Here is an 18,245-nt window from a genome sequence, read left to right as displayed (position 1 = left end):
TAAGGATCTCAGGATAATTTTTATTTCAGTTTGCTCCAGACTTCCAAGATGATCTAGGCAAATTTGAATCACAAATCAGCTTCATAAGCCCTGGTGCCCTGTGGGGATGCCTTGATGCAAATTTTGACAGCTATAGACTACAGTGCACATCCTGAATCTGTAGATGCTAATATCTATCTTTGAACAGGCCCAAGGTGCCAGGGAAATCACTGGCATCAGGAAGAAACTCTTCTTCCTTCTGGCCCCAAACCTAGAGCTAGAAGGTCTTCGTTGAATAGCTGCTTTCCCAGGACTGGTAGTTCCTGGCCATATATGCAGTGAATTATTTTGTCTTTATTATTTTCTGTAATGATTTTTAATATAATCCCATTTGCAGTTTTCTCTTTGTACCTAACAACATACATTGAGGTGTTTTCTTTCTTTTGGACTGTCTGCCAAGAATTAGGGTCTGTAAACAAAACGTTAAGAATCTGGAAGGTGGTCCTGTGCAGAATAATCTTGTAAAGCAGTGCTTCTCTTTTGACGTAGGAACCATTACACCTATTAATACACATACACGTGTTCTGGAGCATTCCTTCTATTACATATATAAATGAGTACTTTTCATATTAAATGAGCTAATCCTAGATAGCAGTTATGATATAACTATGGTAATTCTGTAATGTTCCGTCTGCTTAAATACAATTTTTTAATCCTATTTAAAAGGAAAAAAAGATTTTACCTCTTCTAAAATACAATTTTAATATTTCAAATATTAACAAATTTTAACTTTATATGTGATACAATAAAGTACAACTGAAGATTTTGCCTTCCAAGACAAAGGCATAATTTATCTCCAGAACAGATACTACAATGTGAACGAAAAAACACCCTAATGGACCTTTTGGTAAGAAAGATAAGGTTCCTGGAGCAAAGCCTCAGCGGGTGCAGAAAGACAAAGAGAGGAGCACATTTCTCAGCAGGATGATAAAGAGACGGAATGTGAGGTCCCCTGTAATGATAGCACTGTAGGGGGAGGGTAGGGACCTAAAAAGGCAGAATGTGAGAAGGTATTTAAAGGAAAGTACCCAAGGGGGCAGGAGGCGGGGAGGCAGAGGAAAAAATGGCCTGTAACTAATGGTAAGTCACTTGTTGAAATAGATGCGCCACCCCCTCTCCAGATGAGAGAGGAGTCTGCCCTGACACTGCCTGTTCGCTTAATAAGCAGGTACACATCGTGGACCGGCATGAATGAGTGCTGTATGCACCATTTGCCAAACTTATCTGTTCCGTGGTCTATTGTATGAAACCGAGTTTCATAAAGAGTTGAGAGTTACACACTGACCTAGGGAACAGACAAGGGCGAGGGGTCTGGGGGAGGGAAGCATTGGGAGTTTCGGATTAGCAGAGGGAAGCTGTTACATACAGGGTAGATAAGGAACAAAGTCCTTGGCATGGCACAGGCAACTATATCCAATCTCCTGGGATAAACTACAATGGAAAAGAATACAAAAAATGTATATACAAAGAATGTATATATACAGCAGGAATCAACAGAACATTTGTACATCAACTGCTCTTCAATTTAAAAAGAAATTTTTTAAAAAGAGTTGAGAGTTACAAGCACATCAGAGGCATTGGTGGAAATAAAACCCATCAGTAGATGCCCAGGGGGAAGGGATGGCAGCCCTCACAGCTGGTCTCAGCGTTCCTGAGTCCCTTTCCTGTAACTGCAGCGTCTCTGCTCTGCGCCCTGAACCCACGGCCTTGACATACATCAGCTCTAAGGCCTCTGGGCCTGAGAGTAACTTTCTTGCTATGATCCTTTCATTCCTGACGTCATCTGCACCAGCACTAAATAAATCCCAATAGGATACTGAATCCCATTTTCTAAGAAAACATTTTATCACTCCCTCCCACCCCTTATTTTCACTACCTCTGACGATTGCTGTCCCAAATGTCGTATTGAGTAAGTCCAGGCCTTTAGGCAATCCTGGTGTCTGATCATGAGATTTTCCTAACGGTGCCCGTCGATTGCTAAAATATACTGATTCCTTTTTATCTTTCATTTTCTGTTGAAACGTTGTTATAGGCTGTGGGTTGATCAATACCTTTGCCTAAAGAAGTCATACAAAGCAAAGATGTAACAACCAAAAAAGAAAGAAAGAAAGAAATCTGAACATTGAAACTCAACAGCCAGGGAGAAGAGAATATGATAGTGGAAAAACATTTCATGATCGTTGCCTTGGTTCACCTTCAAACCCACCATCGGATTGGGACTGTGCAGCTTAGACATGTCGAAACATGACTTTTCACTGGGGCTAAAGTGTTTACGAGGGCAGCTCCCTGGTTCCGCAGCTCGAATATTCCAGAGGAGTGGGAATGACGAGCACAAGAGCCAAGAGAGCCCCATAGGTTCCCTGCAGGTGCGAGAGCCGGCCTTGTGCTCCTGGACTGTCCACTCAGTCAGGGGCAGGTGACACGGAGACCCCGTGCGCCCACAGCGCACCAGCACGCACACAGCGCGCACAGCGCACACACGGCTCACCAGCACGCACACGGCGCACACAGCGCACATAGCGCACACAGCGCACCAGCGCGCACACAGCGCACACACAGCGCACAGCGCACCAGCGCGCACACAGCGCGCACACAGCACACCAGCGCGCACACAGCGCGCACACAGCACACCAGCGCTCATAGCGCACACAGCACACCAGCACGCACACAGCGCACACAGTGCACACAGCCCACACACAGCGCACACAGCGCACACAGTGCACACAGCGCACCAGCACGCACACAGCGCACACAGCGCGCACAGCGCACACAGCGCACACACAGCGCACCAGCACGCACACAGCGCACACAGCACACACACAGCGCACACAGCACACCAGCACGCGCACAGCGCACACAGTGCACACAGCGCACGCACAGCACGCACAGCACACACAGCACACACAGCGCACACAGTGCACAGCGCACCAGCGCACACACAGCGCACACAGCACGCAAAGTGCACCAGCATGCACACAGCGCACACAGCGCACAGACAGCGCACCAGCGCGCACAGCGCACACAGCACACCAGCAAGCACACAGTGCACACAGCGCACACACAGCGCACCAGCATGCACACAGCACACCAGCACGCACACAGCGCACACATAGCGCACCAGCGCACACAGCACACCAGCACGCACACAGCGCACACACAGCGCACCAGCACGCACACAGCGCACACACAGTGCACAGCACACCAGCGCGCACACAGCGCACACAGTGCACACAGTGCACACACAGCACACAGCACACCAGCGCGCACACAGCGCACACACAGCACACCAGCACACACACAGCACGCACACAGCGCACACACAGCGCACAGCACACCAGCGCACACACAGCGCACACAGCGCGCACAGCACACAAGCACGCACACAGCTCACACACAGCGCGCACAGCCCACCAGTGCGCACACAGTGCACACACAGCACACCAGCGCGCACACAGCGCACACACAGCACACCAGCACGCACACAGCACGCACACAGCGCACACACAGCGCACAGCACACCAGCGCACACACAGCGCACACAGCGCGCACAGCACACAAGCACGCACACAGCTCACACACAGCGCGCACAGCCCACCAGTGCGCACACAGTGCACACACAGCGCACCAGCAAGCACACAGCGCACCAGCACGCACAGTGCACACAGCACACCAGCACACACACAGCACACATAGTGCACACAGAGCGCACAGCGCACACAGCGCACACAGCGCATGCACAGCGCACCAGCACGCACACAGCGCACACACAGTGCACAGCGCACCAGCGCGCACAGCGCACAAGCACACACACAGTGCACACACAGCGCGCGCACAGCGCACCAGCGCACACACAGCGCACAGCGCACCAAAGCGCACACAGCGCACACACAGCGCACACAGCGCACACACAGCGCACACACAGCGCACACAGCGCGCTGACGTCTCCGGAAGCGGCACCCAGCCTCTGTCGTCGCCGCACTTTACCGAACCTTGACAGCACCTCTCTTTGTGAGTGAGTGAAAGTCGCTCAGTTGTGTTCGACTCTTTGCGACCCCATGGGCTATACAGTCCATGGGCTTCTCCAGGCCAGAATACTGGAGTGGGTAGCCTTTCCCTTCTCCAGGGGACCTTCCTGACCCAGGGGTGGAACTGGGGTCTCCTGCATTGCAGGCGGATTCTTTACCAGCTGAGCTATCTTGGGGAAGCCCACCCCTTTTTACCGTGGGAAAATGAAATGCGGCTCGGCTTTTATCATCCAAGGGGACTACACGCAGTTTGGGGCTTACGCCGTTGACTTTCCCGCACTCGCTCTTGCCTACGGGTGCTTGGATTTTTTCATTAAGAGCAGGAAGGAGGTTGGGACTGATGATTTCACTAACACTCCATTTGTGCATTTTCCCCTTGGAAGTGAATAACATGCAGGGAAAAACAGAAAAGAAGTTACCGGTATCGAAGTTTTCGATCTTATTCCGTGTGTCAAGGAAGGTGCGATTTGTGGATCATTTGCTCTGCCGTAAAATACTCTTTCGGCTCCAGCGGGTGGATATCTGAAGTTGAAAAATTTTTTTGCCTCAGGTGGGGTCATTAGCTGCCAACAGTGAGAAGAAAATAGAATCATCAAGTACAGTTGATTGATATCAGCAAGGCTGATCTATACCAATCAATGAACTTAATTATACGTGAGTATAACAAGCACCTGGGGAACTCCAGCACCCAATAATAAAACATCCTGAAAGGTTTTTTAATGGAAATAAGCAACGTATTTTTAAAGTTATATTTAGCTGCAGCAGCATGGATAGACCTAGAGATTATCACACTGAGTAAGCCAGACAGAGAAAGACATATCATGATATGCCTTATATCTAGAAAATATCATACTAGATTATCACACTAAGTCAGACAGAGAAAGACAGATATCATGATATGCCTTATATCTGAAATCTATAAAGATGATACAAATGAACTTATCTACAAAGCAGAAATGGAGTCATAGATGTAGAATTATGATTACCAAAGGGGAAAGGAGGTGGGGGATAAATTAGGAGTTTGGGATTAACATATACACACTACTGTATATAAAATAGGTAACTAGTAAGAACCTATTGTATAGCACAGGGAACTCTACCTACATGGGAAAAGAACCTAAAAAAGAGTGGATATAGGTGTGTATATATATATAATTCACTTTGCTGTATTTCTGAAACTAACAGAACATCATAAATCATCATGAATCAACTATACTCCAATAAAAATGAGTTATATTTAGAAAACAACCAGGAAGTATTTAGGTTAGGAAGCATACCATTAAAGACTATTTTCTATCTAAATAAATGGAAATATCCAGTAGTTTTCATAGAGCTGGAAATCGTAAGCCTTGGATTTTCACTTCCTCATTCAAACTCTACAGAAGGTCTTCAGTTCAGTTCAGTTCAGTTCAGTCACTCAGTCATGTCCGACTCTTTGCGACCCCATAAATCACAGCACGCCAGGCCTCCCTGTCCATCACAAACTCCTGGAGTTTACTCAAACTCATGTCCATCGAGTCGGTGATGCCATCCAGCCATCTCATCCTCTGTCATCCCCTTCTCCTCCTGCCCCCAATCCCTCCCAGCATCAGGGTCTTTTCCAATGAGTCAACTCTTTGCATGAGGTGGCCAAAGTATTGGACTTTCAGCTTCAGCATCAGTCCTTCCAATGAACACCCAGGACTGATCTCCTTTAGGATGGACTGGCTGGATCTCCTTGCAGTCCAAGGGACTCTCAAGAGTCTTCTCGAACACCATAGCTCAAAAGCATCAATTTTTCGGCGCTCAGCTTTCTTTCCAGTCCAACTCTCACATCCACACATGACCACAGGAAAAACCATAGCCTTGACCAGACGGACCTTTGTTGGCAAAGTAATGTCTCTGCTTTTTAATATGCTATCTAGGTTGGTCATAACTTTCCTTCCAAGGAGTAAGCATCTTTTAATTTCATGGCTGCCATCACCATCTGCAGTGATTTTGGAGCCCAAAAAAATAAAGTCTGACACTGTTTCCACTGTCTCCCCATCTATTTCCCATGAAGTGATGGGACCAGATGCCATGATCTTAGTTTTCTGAATGTTGAGCTTTAAGCCAACATTTTCACTCTCCTCTTTCACTTTCACCAAGAAGCTTTTTAGTTCATCTTCACTTTCTGCCATAAGGGTGGTGTCATCTGCATATCTGAGGTTATTAAAATACAGTAAAACAAAAATCCAAATGGACTACATTAAAGTTATGCAACTCGCATAAGGAATGTTGAATATTGTTTACGTTAGGTTCAGACAAATGCATATTGAAAACACTTACCCTGGGAAATTTTTCAGTCAAGCAGGTTGCAACTCTGTATCCAATCGGAAGAACTTTCCCTGCCTAAGGGGAGAAAAGCAGTAATTGGTCATTGTGAGGGTACAGGGAATGTATTTCCAATTTGGCCTATGCTTCTAACACTTCAACTACTTAACACAAGAAAAAATAGGAATAGCAAATAGCAAATCTAAAACCATCCTGATGTATAATACAAACATTATATGCTATGTATATTTTAAGTTTACCTTTATTTATTTATTTATTTTACAGTTTAGGAACTCTGCAACTCGCTACGGGATTCCGCTTTCAGAAATATCTTGTCATAGTTCACAGGTTAATTATCAGCTATTCTATTACCATCAATTCAGTGGGACTGTGACTGAACTCAAGCTAAATACAAACTATAAGTATTTCTGAGTGTGCATGCGTGTGTTTGCATTATGGGTGTATTTCCGCCGACACCCTAGCTTTTGATATATGCGAACATGTGCCCCCTGGCCAGCTCCTTCTGTGAATGGTCCAAACCTCACTTGGCTTTGTTCACTTATTTCTAATCTGGGTGTTATCTGTCCTTCTCTTGCCCAAGCAAAGATTATAACTGCTCATTCCCAGCCCTTTATCATTTCCCCTTTATCATTTCAAGGCAGCTGATAGCTGTTTTTGCAAAGCATAAGTTTCTCTTTAAAAAACAAAGAGAAAGAAATCCCGTAAGAGGTTCTAGGTCTCTGGAGGGGGCGGGGGAGAATGGGGAAAAGCAGAGAGGCTGAGAGTTGGGTGGAGGGATGACTGTACAGGCGTTGGCAGGGGGTAGACAGATTAGATGAATGAGGGATGGCTGGATGACAATACAGACAGATGGATACAGATGAATAGGTGGAAGTTTTTTATTATGATGAACATTAACTGCAGAATTACCCTTAGAGGGAGAACCAACAAAGATTAAGAGAGTATCTTGATGACATCTGAGTACAAAAGAGGATGCCCACAGACATGCTCAGACAGAGAATTTAATTCGTTTGCCAAAGAGTGGGGCTTCCCTCCTGGCTCAGTGGTTAAGAATTTGGCTGCCAGTGCAGGAGACGCAGATCCAATCCCTGGGTCAGGAAGATCCCCTGGAGAAGGAAATACCCACTCCAGTATTCTTGCCTGGTGGGCTACAGCCCATGGGGTTGCAAAAGGGTCGGACACAACTGAGCAACTAAACCAACAACAGCAACAAATGGAAGAAAATAGGAACTCTTGATGGGACAGAGTAAGGAAGGATTGAGGGAGGTGATTAGTAAGATTGAGAGGAGACTTGCCTGATGGTCCACTGGGCAGGGCTCTGTGCTCCCGATGCAGGGGCACAAGTGTGATCCCTTTTTGGGACACTAAGATCCTTCATGCTGCATGGTATGGCAAAAAAAAAAAAAAAAATAGAATAAAATAGGAAGAAAGAAAAGAAAATTTGAGCAAAAAGTGAGTGGAGGGAAAGATGAAACAATAAGGTCAGAGGCCAGGGACCCAGTATGAGAACTGGCCAGTGACATGCAGCCCAGCCTTTATGCCAAATCTGGAGTAAATTCTACTTATAACGACACAAAGGGAGAAGAATCCAGTGTAAAAAAGGAAAGGGACTGTGTTCTAACTTGAGCTGAAGAGAGTGGGGAAAAGAGAGGAGAGATATGTGACCTTTTCCATTTCCTTTAATTTTGATAGACAAGTAATTCTTTAATTCAGCTGGAAATTAGAAGAAATCTCAGAGGTATCAGGGAACATGAAGTTTCTCTTACCATGCATGTTATATAAGCACCAACCATTCTTTTAAATATTTAATGGGAAGATTACTTCCTAAAGCTGGGGACACCCAGGGCAGTTACTCTCCAGATGACAGATGATTAGAGAGATGGAAGGAAGGATGGGTAGACTGACAGGTCCATCAGTCCATGGCCTGATGTCCCTCATCCACTTCCCTTCAAGTGTTTAGCAGTAGATATTCCAGGTTTCCATCATGCAAACATTTTATTGGACAGAAATACCCTTGATATTCCTCCCAGAGTTGCCCACTTGGAAAGCAGTTTGACTCCAAACCAGTAGCTATAATCAGGTTTGGATGTCCTCAGGTTGTTTGATGCGGGGCACAAAGATGGAAGCCATCATATCTGATTTCCGTCTGTGGCGTCATCATACATAATACATGTGTTCATCGCCTCCAGTCACGGAGCTCTTCTTATTTCAGTTGTTCTCAAGGATGCCTGCTCATCAGCTTGAGGTATGAAGGATGCAGAACTCACCACCCTCAAACATGCCTCTTGGGCATAAGGATTATGTTGAACTGATTGCTTTAATAAGTAGCAGACATGAGCACAGCTCTGAAAACAGAGTAGAAGCTGCCCTTCTGTAAGGACTGCATGCATTTCACAAAAGAGGTTACTTGTAAACGTGTCTCCTTCTCTGTATGAGGAAGAGAAGTTTGGATCTAAATGTCCAGAAACTTATCAATGGAGAAGATACCAATTTAAACTGTATAATAAACCTTACCCTTGCTTACCACGCTTCCTCTGGTAACCTGCCATAGCTGGCCTTCTTTTTGCACCAATTGGTTTTTTTTTTCATAGTTACATGAGCTATTTTTTAAAATTGAAATATAGTTGATTTACCATGTGTTAATTTCTGCTGTCCAGCAAAATGATTGAGTTATACATATATATTAAAATATTCTTTTCCATTATGCTTTATCACAGGATACTGAATATAGTTCTCTGTTAACATCTTTTTTTGTCTTTAGCTAAATGGTACTTGTAGTGGTGGCTTGAGCCATCTTGGAGTTACTCAGTTTTCCTGTTTTTTTTCTGTGTACATATGAGGTATACATGTTAATAAATATGTTTGTTTTTCTCTTGTTAATGTCTTTCATCACATAAGGTTCTAGTCTAGAACTCAGAAAGATAGAAGGAAAATTATTTTCCCTTCCCTATCATTTCTCTGTCAAGTTCCAAGACATGAATATACTCTCTTCTTCATAGCCTACACTTTGAATCTATGTATTTGAATGAATACCAAACATAATCCCCCAGTTTGGTGAAAATCTGTTGTGTAATTTTTCATGTGGTGCAGTAACAGACAAGCAAAATGAACTTTTGTCTTAGTTGTATAAACTACTAAATACACAACAATAGGCAAATGGTCAAATAAAATACATTACCTTCAAATGATATGCTATCACTGAATTGTTTAAAATCATGTATATAAACCATTTTTAAATGTTCATGAAACAACATGAATTTAAAACAGAGATATAAATTTATATCATACAAATTCACAGAACCTCATGTCTGTTGGCAATACGCACAGAACAGACACAAAAAGGTGTGAGCTGTGATTGCCATTTCTGAGTGGTGCATTTTTTGTTGTTCAGTCACTAAGTTGTGTCTCACTTCGAGACCCCGTGGACTGTGGCGCACCAGGCTACTCTGCCCTTCACTATCTCCCAGAGTTTGCGCCAATTCATGTCCATTGAGTTGGTGATGCTATCTAACCACCTCATCCTCTGTCGCCCCCTTCTCCTTCTGCCTTCAATCTTTCCCATCATCAGGGTCATTTCCAATGGGTCAGTTCTTTGCATCAGTTGGCCAAAATATTGGAGCTTCAGCTTCAGCATCAGCCCTTCCAATGATTATTCAGGGTTGATTTCCTTTAGGACTGACTGACTTGATCTCCTTGCAGTCCAAGGTACTATCAAGAGTCTTCTCTAACACCACAGTTTGAAAGTATCAGTTCTTCGGTGCTCAGCCTCCTTTATGGTCTAACTCTCACATCCATACATGACTACTGGGAAAACCATAGCTTTGACTATAAAGACCTTTGTCAGCAAAGTGAGGTCTCTGTTTTTTAATACACTGTCTAGATTTGACATAGCCTTCCTTCCAAGGAGCAAGTGTCTTCATTTCATGGCTGTAGTGGTGAACGTACACATGCTTTTATTTTCTTCTGTGTTGTTTTCTCAATATTGTACTACATATTGTTTTATTAAGCAAAAGAAAGCAATGAAGGGTTATCTATAAACAATAGATAAAAGTCTGTAAACAATATCAAATAGGAGGGAAACAGCTGCAAGAGCACTAAAAGTAAAAATGAGCATCAAGTGCATGCAGAACCAGAACAGAACGCAGGCGCAGGGGCTTCCCTGGTGGTTCCGTGTTTGCAAATCCATGTGCCAACGCCGGGGACACGGATTGGAGCCCTGGCTCAGGAAGATCCCATGCACCTGGGAGCAGCTGAGCCGGGCACCTCAGCTATGCAGCCGCACGCCCAGGGCCCCATGCTCCCAGCGAGGAGCTGCCCCGCGGCCAGAGAGCAGCCCCGTCACTGCAGGCAGAGAATGCCGTCATGCAGCCACGGAGACCTGGGGCAGCCAAAAACAGGCTGAAGAAAAGCAGCTGTGATGACCACCTTAAGTTCCCCTCCTCAGCTCTGAACGGGGGGCCTCAGCTGATCCTAGTGACCCCCTAACCTGAGAAATGGGACAATGATCCACTTTGAGACTTTCCCTTTTGCCTCAAGGGCATTTGCTTTCACTTCTAGGAGATGTCTTTGATTGCATCCTCCAATCCTCTGCTGAATTTTCATTTAGACTATCCAAATACCTTATATTTATGTTCTAAGATGTTCTTCCTTCTTCCTTGGCTGTTCTTTTAAAAGTTCCAATCTTGTCTTACAAATGCAACCTCTTTTATCTCTCAAGTAACTTTCCTATGGGCTTACTTTTTCCCTGTTCTGTCTGGGTTTTCTGTTTGCTTGTTTGGGCCCCTCCCTTCAAGCCGGCCTCTGATCCTCACCCAGTTTACGGCTCCCCACAGATGGCTGTGTTACAGGGCTTGTTGAGTCTTGGACTTTCCTGTAAAGTGATCAGATGATGAGGCTGCCTTTATCTCAGGAGAGTCCCCAGTATCTTTTTCTCCCTCTAGGTTGTTCAGAATTTCCAGAGAATAGTGCCAGTGGTAATCTGATTGTAAAGCACAGCATCTATGTTGGACGCGGTTCTCAGGGCCTCCTGTATGTTAGTTCACATCTGGGAGATCTCCAGGAGGTAGGCGCAATCATCATCCCCCTCGTGAGCAAACGGAGGCACAGAGAGGCTGTGACGGGGTTACATGGCTCACATACCGGCAGACATCTGAACCCAAGCAGGTTGCTTCCGACTCTCCTCTGATCCGTGATGCTCCCTGTCTCTCTACCCTGCCTGCTCTGAGAGGGTGGGCTCCACCCTGCCTCTGGCTCTCGGGGGCTGTGCTGGGGAAACCGCAGGACAGAAGGCGCACATTTCCTTTCCAGCCCCTGCCTTATCTTCAGCTTGGTGTCTTTTGATTCCAAAAGCCACTTTGGGAGAATGAATCCATGGTTCCGGTAGAAGGGAGCACGAGTTGGTGCGGAGAGGTGGGCATGTGGTAGACGGGTGGAGGAGGGGGCCCAAAACCCAGCCACACGGAATTCGGACTTCCATCCAGTCCTCCTTCAGTGTTTAGATCCAAGCTTTACTACATTTGATTCTGCAGGCTGAGCTTCTCGGGGATTTTTCCGGGCAAATAGGATCATTTCAGGTAGAAATGACTACCCGATTTCCCTCAGATTTCACCTCCGCATGCAAAATCAGTGGCCATATCGCCATCTTCCTATTTTCCAAAACGTTGATAATTTTAAAAGTGCTGTCTCCTCTTTTATTTTCTTTTTCCTCATGGTTTATTATCTTAAAAAAAAAAAAACTTAAAAAAAAACAACTACTACAGGCCACAAAACTCAGAAAAGTATTTACTGTAAAGACCTCATTCAAACACCACCAGTGGCCCCAGTGCTGTCCTTCCCAGCAAAGGGGGCAAATCCAGGGTCGCAGGGTGATGACTGGCTGGCTCCTCTGAGACAGACGCCCTGGAGGCCGTGCCAGAGGCTTCTGAAGCGCAGCGTCTGTGACAGATGGGGGGGCGCCGGGTGGGCAGGGAGGCGTCAGACTGTCCCCTGTGAAGGGAGGGCAGGGGGCGGCGTTAAGAAGGAAGAGCCCCGGACCACAGCACGGCTCTGGGAACACTCGGGCAAGGCCAGGGCGTGGTCCCTGAGTCGGTGCCAGGGGTCTGCGCTGGGCACACTGGCTCGGATCTGGGGTCCCTGCTGTGTCACGGGGAGTGTTCTGCAGAAGGAGCACTGTAGGCCCCCTGGGACAGCGGGCGAAGCGGTCAGCCGGCCCCCTGCCCCTGCGCCCCCCGCCCAGCGGGCCCCCAGGGGTCAGGCCCCGGTGGCCGTGCCCAGCACACACGCACGGCCTTCACTGCTCACATCTCTGCCTTCTCTGGTTGAGAATGGTTCCTAATGTTCTCTGGTCTTTTGTGACCTCCACATTGTTTGAGTGTAGGCCAGTGATTTTGTTCGTTGTGCCTCAGTTTGGGTTTGACCGGTGTTCCCTCCTGATTAAAGTTACACGTTTGTCAGGGACACCACAGAGGCAACGCTGTGTTTTTCGTCGGGGAGCAAACACGGTCGATTTGTCTGCTTACTGGTGGGGTCAGCTTTGCTCCCTAAACAAAGGGAAGCCATCCAGGTTTCTCCTCAGTAAAGTTTGTAATCAATAATTATCCCATAGAATGGATAAACAACAAGGCCCTATTGTATGGCACAGGGAACTGTATTCAATATCCTGTGATAAACCACAATGGAAGAGAATATAAAGAAGATTGCATACATATTTATAACTGAATAACTTTGCAATAAAGCAGAAATTAACACACTGTGAATCAACTATCAGTCAGTTCAGTTCAGTTCCGTCGCTCAGTCGTGTCCGACTCTTTGTGACCCCATGGACAGCAGCCCGCCAGGCCTCCCTGTCCATCACAAACTCCCGGAGTTTACTCAAACTCATGCCCATCGAGTCGGTGATGCCATCCAGCCATCTCATCCCCTGTCGTCCCCTTCTCCTCCTGCCCCCAATCCCTCCCAGCATCAGGGTCTTTTCCAATGAGTCAACTCTTCGCATGAGGTGGCCAAAGTATTGGACTTTCAGCTTCAGCATCAGTCCTTCCAATGAACACCCAGGACTTATCTCCTTCAGAATGGACTGGCTGGATCTCCTTGCAGTCCAAGGGACTCTCAAGAATCTTCTCCAACACCACAGTTCAAAAGCATCAATTTTTCGGCGCTCAGCTTTCTTTCCAGTCCAACTCTCACATCCACACATGACCACTGGAAAAACCATAGCCTTGACCAGACGGACCTTTGTTGGCAAAGTAATGTCTCTGCTTTTTAATATGCTATCTAGGTTGGTCATAACTTTCCAAGGAGTAAGCGTCTTTTAATTTAAAGGCTGCAGTCACCATCTGCAGTGATTTTGGAGCCCAAAAAAATAAAGTCTGTGAATCAACTATACTACAAATAAAAAGAAAATATTCTGTGTAAATATCTGGTCCCTCACTAAACTTGGCCACGCCACACGGCACACAGGATCTTAGTTCCCCAACCAGGGACCAAACCTGCACCCTCACCAGCCCCACCCCCCACCCCTGCAGTGGAAGGGCAGCTTCTTAACCACTGGATCTCCCTAAGGATCCCTAAACGTTTACCTACTGTTCTAACATCCACTGATGATTCTTGTCTAAACCATTACTACTGTGATGGTTGCAAAATTGTGATTTTTTTAATTCCATCAGTTCATCTACATTTATTAATTGAAATTAAACTGAAAGGAAACTCTCCTTACTATTTACTTAATCATTCATGTTTTTATATCAGTATTAAGTGTATGGATTTCTATTTTATTCAATGGCAATTTTTAATTGAAGTAGTTGATTTACAATACTGTGTTTCAGGTATACAGCAAAGTGATTCAGTTTATATATATATTAATTCTTTTCAATTCATAAAATGCTTATGAATTTTCAATTCATAAAGGAATTTTCAATAAATTCTTTTTTATATAAAAATTTCACTTCATTGTTTTCCATAATAGGTTATTACAGGGTGTTGAACTACAGTTCCATGTGCTATCAGCAGGTCCTTGTTTACCTGTTTTATGCATGGCACTGTGTGTATCTGAATTCCATACTCCGAAGTTATCCCTCCCCCCTTCCCCTTTATTCAACGGCAGTGGTACTGAATGCTCAAAGTGTAATAGTTTGGTGGAACCCCTCCAGGAGCCCTTTCAGACTTGTTTCCGCACCACTTTGACATATCTGCAATATTCTCTGAGCATTTTCTTACTTTTTGGCTCTCAAAAGTGTTCCAAGTTCATATTATAATACACCAGCCCTAGAGTCCTGATTCCCCCAGAGTCCTGATTCCCTTTCATTAGAAATCAAGATCCAGGTTCTGGTGTGCTCATTTCTACGAAATAAACGTTACTTCTAGATCCTCTTAGAGGATGAAGTTAGGAAATGTGTGATATATACACACCCCCACACACTTGCAGGTATATCAGTTCTATAATATTCTATTCAGCTCAATGTATCTAGTTTAGATATCGACAAGGATATAGACATAGATACAGACATAACTGTAGTGTGTACTTAGTCACTCAGTCGTGTCCAACTCTGCAACCCCAGGGACTGTAGCCCACCAGGCTCCTCTGTCCATGGGGATTCTCCAGGCAAGAGTACTGGAGTGGGTTGCCATGCCTTCCTCCAGGGGCTCTTCCCAACCCAGGGATCAAACCCAGATCTTCCACATTGCAGGCAGATTCTTCACCATCTGAGCCACCAGGGAAGTCCGTGAATACTGGAGCGGGTAGCCTATCGTTTCTCCAGGGGAACTTCCTGACCCAGGAATCGAACCAGGGTCTCCTGCATTGCAGGCGGATTCTTTACCAGCTGAGCTACCAGGGAAGCCCTATAAATAAATAAAGCTCTATAAATGTAGAGCTATCTAGATATAGATATGCAGATATACCATGAGTTTCCACTGATATGTCCAGTTACAATTCACACAGCAGGATTCCTTCCACCTTCTCCTCTTTGTATTTGTAAATGTCTTCTCTGCTAGTGAGAAGCCTGGCAGCCTCCTACCATCCTGTCTTTACTTGCCTGCTCAGGCCCTCTGTGTGCAAACAAACTCCCAGCCCGCTGACCAGCTCCGCACTCCCTCCTCACCACACCTGGGCCACCTCACTTGGCCACCTCGTCAGTCAGCCCTCAAAACACAAGTTTCAGGGACCAAGTCCCCCTCTCACTTCACATCATTGGTTCCCAAGATTCAAGTCAACTCAGAAAGGTTGATACAAGACCATTTTCAGCTGTGAAAGATCCACCAGCCCATAACTGTCCACTCTCCAAATGCAGCGTAGGCTAACACAAAGGTTCCATCTCCCCCTTGGTCAAGATCACTGTTTTACGCATAGATGTCCTTAATTTGGAACATCTCATCAAAAAAGAGGAGTGATAGCATCAATCTCTCTGCCCATTAGACCCTAAAGCCATTATGCAAATGAAACCATCCACTTCTGAGAATTTTGCCCAAATTGGTTCTTTGCAAATTCAGACAAAAAGTGGGAGTTTTTAAAAAAATTTTTATTTATGTATTTATTTTTGGCTGTGCTGGGCTTTTCTCTAGGTGCAGTGAGCAGGGGTTACTCTCTAGCACAGTGCAGACTTGTCACTGCAGAGGCTTCTCTTTGGCAGTGCGTGGCCTCTAGGCTGGGGGCTTCAGTGGTCGCTGGGGGCTGCAGTGGTCGCTGGGGGCTTCAGTGGTCGCAGCACATGGGTTCAGTAGCTGCAGTTTCTGGGCTCCAGAGCACAGGCCCAATAGTTGTGGCTCATGGGCTTACTTGCTCCATGGCATATGGGATCCTCCCAGACCAGGAATCAAACCTGTGTCTCCTGCATTGGCAGGCAGACTCTTTTACCACTGAGCCACCAGAGAAGCCCTGTGACTCTTTTTTGAGTATCAGGGTTTGCATGATTATCAGGGTCTCATAAAATTTACAAATGGGTGACCCCTTTGCCTCTACCCACTCCCTGAATAGCCATCAGGGGCTTCCCTTGTGGCTCAGATGGTAAAGAATCTGCCTACAACACATGAGACCCAGGTTCAATCTCTGGGTCAGGAAGATTCCCTGGAGAAGGGCAAGGCTACCCCCTCCAGTATTCTTGCCTGAAGAATTCCATGGACAGAGGGAGGAGCCTGGCAGGCTATAGCCCATGGGATCACAAAGAGTCAGATGTGACTAAGCAAGTCACACTTTCAGTTTCACTTTATCTTAGTGTAGAACAAGGAGGGGAAAAAAGGCATCTCTCTGCATGACATTCACCACAGTGTAAAATCATTGGTCTGTTGGTCACAAGTCTCTGGATTATAAGAATGTTTTGAAAGTGGGTACTGAATCATTTCTCATCTTTGCACAACCCTAGCACCTTCCCTGGTAGCTCAGACGGTAAAGCGTCTGCCCACAATGCAGAAGACCTGGGTTCGATCCCTGGGTCGAGAAGATCCCCTGGAGAAGGAAATGGCAACCCATCCCAGTATTCATGCCTGGAAAATCCCATGGACCAATGAGCCTGGTGGGCTACAGTCCATGGGGTCACAAAGAGTTGGACACGACTGAGCGACTTCACTTCACTTCAGCACCTAACTTACTGTCTAGTCTCATAGACAGCAGAATCTGCTTAAACTTTTCTTTGACACGTTCCTTCCTTTCTCCTCTTTGTGCTTCGGGCTCAGTGCACTAGTCGCTCAGGACAGGAAGGCCCCGGGTGTCTCGTAACCCGTCAGGGCAGACCTTCGCCTGCAGCCACAGGATGGGAGTCCTTACAAGAGACGCGTTCGTCCCCTGGATGCTGGAATGCCCTGATGTAAAGCAGGTGTCCTCAGGGGGTGGTTTCAGCAGATTCAGTGCTAGATATTTCCACCTGAGGTGTCCTCACTGCCAAACTTGAACATGGGTTTTGACCCCACCCACATGCACCTCCTCCCTCCTCTGAGGCTGGATGAACTCAAGGGCATAAAATGCTTCACCATCCCACCCCTTGGGGGAACACACTGGGGATCCCCTGTTCTTTTCCTTTCAGCTACATGAGTTCTACCAAGTCTACAAGAAGTAGACAATACACATAATCTCTAAACTGTCGCAAGTATAAAGAAAATGAAACTATGGAAGGCTTCCCAATCCTTTTCACATATTAGCATTACCTTAACACCAAACTTAGAGAAAGATAACACAAAAAGGAAAACCCTGTCCAATTGGACTGCAAGGAGATCAAACCAGTACCTCCTAAAGGAAATCAACCTTGGATTTTCATTGGAAGGACTGATGCTAAAGCTGAAGCTCCAAAACTTTGGCCACCTGATGCAAAGAACTGACTCATTAGAAAAGACCCTGATGCTGGAAAAGATTGTGGGCAGGAGGAGAAGGGGACGACAGAGGATGACATGGTTGGATGGCATTACTGACTCAATGGACATGAGTTTGAGTAAACTCCAGGAGTTGGCGATGGACAGGGAGGCCTGGAGTGCTGCAGTCCATGGGGTCACAGAGTCAGACATGACTTAGCAACTGAACAACAATTGATACAAAAAGCCTAGTAAATATCTGGGAAATAAAATCCAAGAGTATATTATAATAATAATGTATCCCAACCAAGTAGAGCTTAGCCCAAATATATGAAGATGGTTCACTATTAGAAAATTGACCATGCTAATTCAGAAAAGATGTATTTCAACAAACTCAGAGAAAGCTCTTCGTAGCTCAAGCTCTATTTCTGATTTTATACTTAGCAAACTGGGAATGGATATTACAAATATAATACTTAATGGTGAACCATTAGAATCATTCCAATTAAAGTCTAAAAAGAGACTTTCTATATTGTATTATTGATCATAGGCAATGCGGTGAGATAGGAAATTAAAGTGAGAATTGCAAACATC

At 45.7% G+C, this 18,245-nt stretch overlaps 1 protein-coding gene across 1 annotated transcript in view; it reads right to left on the bottom strand.

The window, feature by feature from the left end:
* The window catches only part of EFHB (EF-hand domain family member B), a 60,162-nt gene that overhangs the window by 37,118 nt on the left and 4,799 nt on the right, over positions 1-18,245 (bottom strand). Inside the window, exons 2-4 of the mRNA XM_043874513.1 lie at positions 6,372-6,434; positions 4,484-4,627; positions 1,916-2,096 (exon numbers count right to left, since the gene is read on the bottom strand). Of these exons, the coding sequence (XP_043730448.1) occupies positions 1,916-2,096; positions 4,484-4,627; positions 6,372-6,434 (388 nt within the window). The remainder of the gene's footprint in view (positions 1-1,915; positions 2,097-4,483; positions 4,628-6,371; positions 6,435-18,245) is intronic.

The sequence above is a fragment of the Cervus elaphus genome, chromosome 19 (genome assembly GCF_910594005.1).
Source record: "Cervus elaphus chromosome 19, mCerEla1.1, whole genome shotgun sequence".
In the NCBI taxonomy this organism is placed as follows: domain Eukaryota; kingdom Metazoa; phylum Chordata; class Mammalia; order Artiodactyla; family Cervidae; genus Cervus; species Cervus elaphus.
This window is presented reverse-complemented; position numbering and strand designations above follow the sequence as displayed.